Source organism: Triturus cristatus, chromosome 4_1 (assembly GCF_964204655.1).
Source record: "Triturus cristatus chromosome 4_1, aTriCri1.1, whole genome shotgun sequence".
Lineage (NCBI taxonomy): Eukaryota > Metazoa > Chordata > Amphibia > Caudata > Salamandridae > Triturus > Triturus cristatus.
Genome location: NC_140585.1, coordinates 180,113,715 through 180,115,775, shown reverse-complemented (window position 1 = coordinate 180,115,775; position 2,061 = coordinate 180,113,715). Strand labels below are relative to the sequence as shown.

General features: G+C 39.1%; 1 protein-coding gene across 1 annotated transcript; it reads right to left on the bottom strand.

Moving 5' to 3' along the window:
• Positions 1–248: 248 nt before the first annotated feature.
• On the bottom strand, positions 249–1,196 carry LOC146853868 (olfactory receptor 5F1-like). The gene has a single exon (XM_085650426.1). It carries the CDS (start codon positions 1,194–1,196, stop codon positions 249–251), a length of 948 nt encoding a protein of 315 aa, XP_085506552.1.
• Between the last annotated feature and the right edge of the window lie 865 nt (positions 1,197–2,061).

Below are 2,061 nucleotides of genomic sequence, written 5' to 3'. Positions count from 1 at the left end.
TCCAGCAGACGAATTTAAACATGTGGGGATGTTTGCAATATCACAAATACAGTTAAAAAAAAGAAGAGTTCTAGGACATACAAAAAGTTGTTTATGAATATCTTTAAGAAGTATGCGCAAAATGTTGTCAAAAATGATGTAACAGATGCAGGTAAATATACCTCCTTATGCATCCACTCGTAAACATTCATTCCTTCACATTAGCTAAAACCTCTGAGATACTTCTGGGAAGCCAGCACCTCTTTCTTCTAGAGGAATGTGTCTTTAGAATTCCCTCTGCACATCAGCTTTCTTACTGCACCTTTGACTTCCTTGTTTCTCAAGCTGTAGATTAAGGGGTTTAACATGGGGATCACCATTGTGTAGAACACTGATGCCACGCGGTCCTGCTCCATTGAATACTTTGAGCTGGGTCTGAGGTACATGAAGACAAGAGTTCCAAATAATAGGACCACACTTGCCAAATGAGAAGAGCAAGTAGAAAAGGCCCTCCACCTCTCTTCTGAGGAGATGATATTAAGGATGGTGTTGACAATGTAGGCATAAGATACTAAAATGAAAATCAGAGATCCAAGGATAAGACCTCCAGCCACAAAAGCCATCATTAACACGTTAAGCGAGGTGTCGGAGCAGGATAACTTTATTAGAGGTGGTTCATCGCAGTAGAAGTGGGTGATCTCATTTGACTTACAGAATGACAACCTGAAGGTACAAATAGTATGTAACAGGGCATGAAGAAATGCTACACAATAGGCTCCCACCATAAGGCACGTGCAAGTTGGCTTGGTCATAATGGTGGCATAAAGCAATGGTTTACTTATAGCCACGTACCTGTCATAGGCCATCACTGCTAAGAGAAACACCTCTGTACTCGCCACGCCTCCAAAGAAAAACATCTGCATTGCACATGCTAGAAATGAAATCGTCTTTTCCTTTGACATAATGTTGGCTAGCATATTGGGAGTTATGATGGAGGAATAGCAGAGATCTGTGAAGGACAGGTTTGTGAGCAGAAAATACATGGGTGTGTGAAGAGATGGAGAGATCCTGATCAGAATTATAATACTCAAATTCCCCAGCACGGTCATGAGATAGACATAGAAGAAGAAGACAAACAGAGGTATCTGAAGCTTTGTATCTTCTGTGAGTCCAAGGAGGATGAATTCTGTCAGAGAGGTCATGTTTGCTCCCTTCATCTCTATTGAAGTAGTGACCTGCAAAGTAAGCAGTTTATGATTAAATAAGGCAAACACTTCTATATTGCATCTGCAGTGAGCATATTAAGTACATGATTCATTAAAAGCAGGATAGGTAACAGCTGCCTCTTTGCCCCCTCCAGCTGGCTAACTTCCCTTCTCGTTTCCTTCTAGAATCTCATTCCTCTGACATTCCACAGCTTCTTGTTACCTTCTGGAATACAATTTCCCAGACATTACACACCTTCTTATTTCCTTCTAGAATTTCATTCCCCTGACATTCCCCAGCTTCTTGTTTCCTTTATTTTTTTCTGTTTGAAAAGCTTTATTCAAGGACATGTTAATACAAAGACATCATCATAGGCGTAAGAAATAAGCAAATACAAGTAAAATAACATAAGCAGGCTAATATCATATAGAAACGAGCAAAAGCATTTTATACAGTTTTTAAGGAGAAAACGGGAAAAAGGGGAAGGAAAAGGAAGGGTAAAGAAATAAAAAGGGGAGAAAGAGAAAATGGTGATAACGTATTATGAAAAAAGAAGAAATAAATGTATATCCGAAACGTAAGTGCTGTAAGCAAAATACCAATCAAATACAGCTTAGAAGAACAACTATCACAGTAAATAAATCATGTACTATTAATATAATAAAGAAGAGACAATTTCCTCAAGGCGGTTCAATATTTTCGGAAGTGGTACGTGATACACTCTTTCGAACCATCCGATCTAAGTATAAGGTAAGAGGTAACCAGAAGAGATCCCTATTGTGTGTAGGATTACAGGAAGAGGCAAAAGCAGTATCAAGCCTATGAAAGTGACAGAAAGAATTCCACCAAGAACGTGTAGAGAGTTTTGTGAGGGAT

What these genes read in the sequence shown, in the direction of transcription:
- LOC146853868 (XM_085650426.1), bottom strand. Translation starts at nt 1,196, where the DNA reads ATGAAGGGAGCAAACATGACCTCTCTGACAGAATTCATCCTCCTTGGA.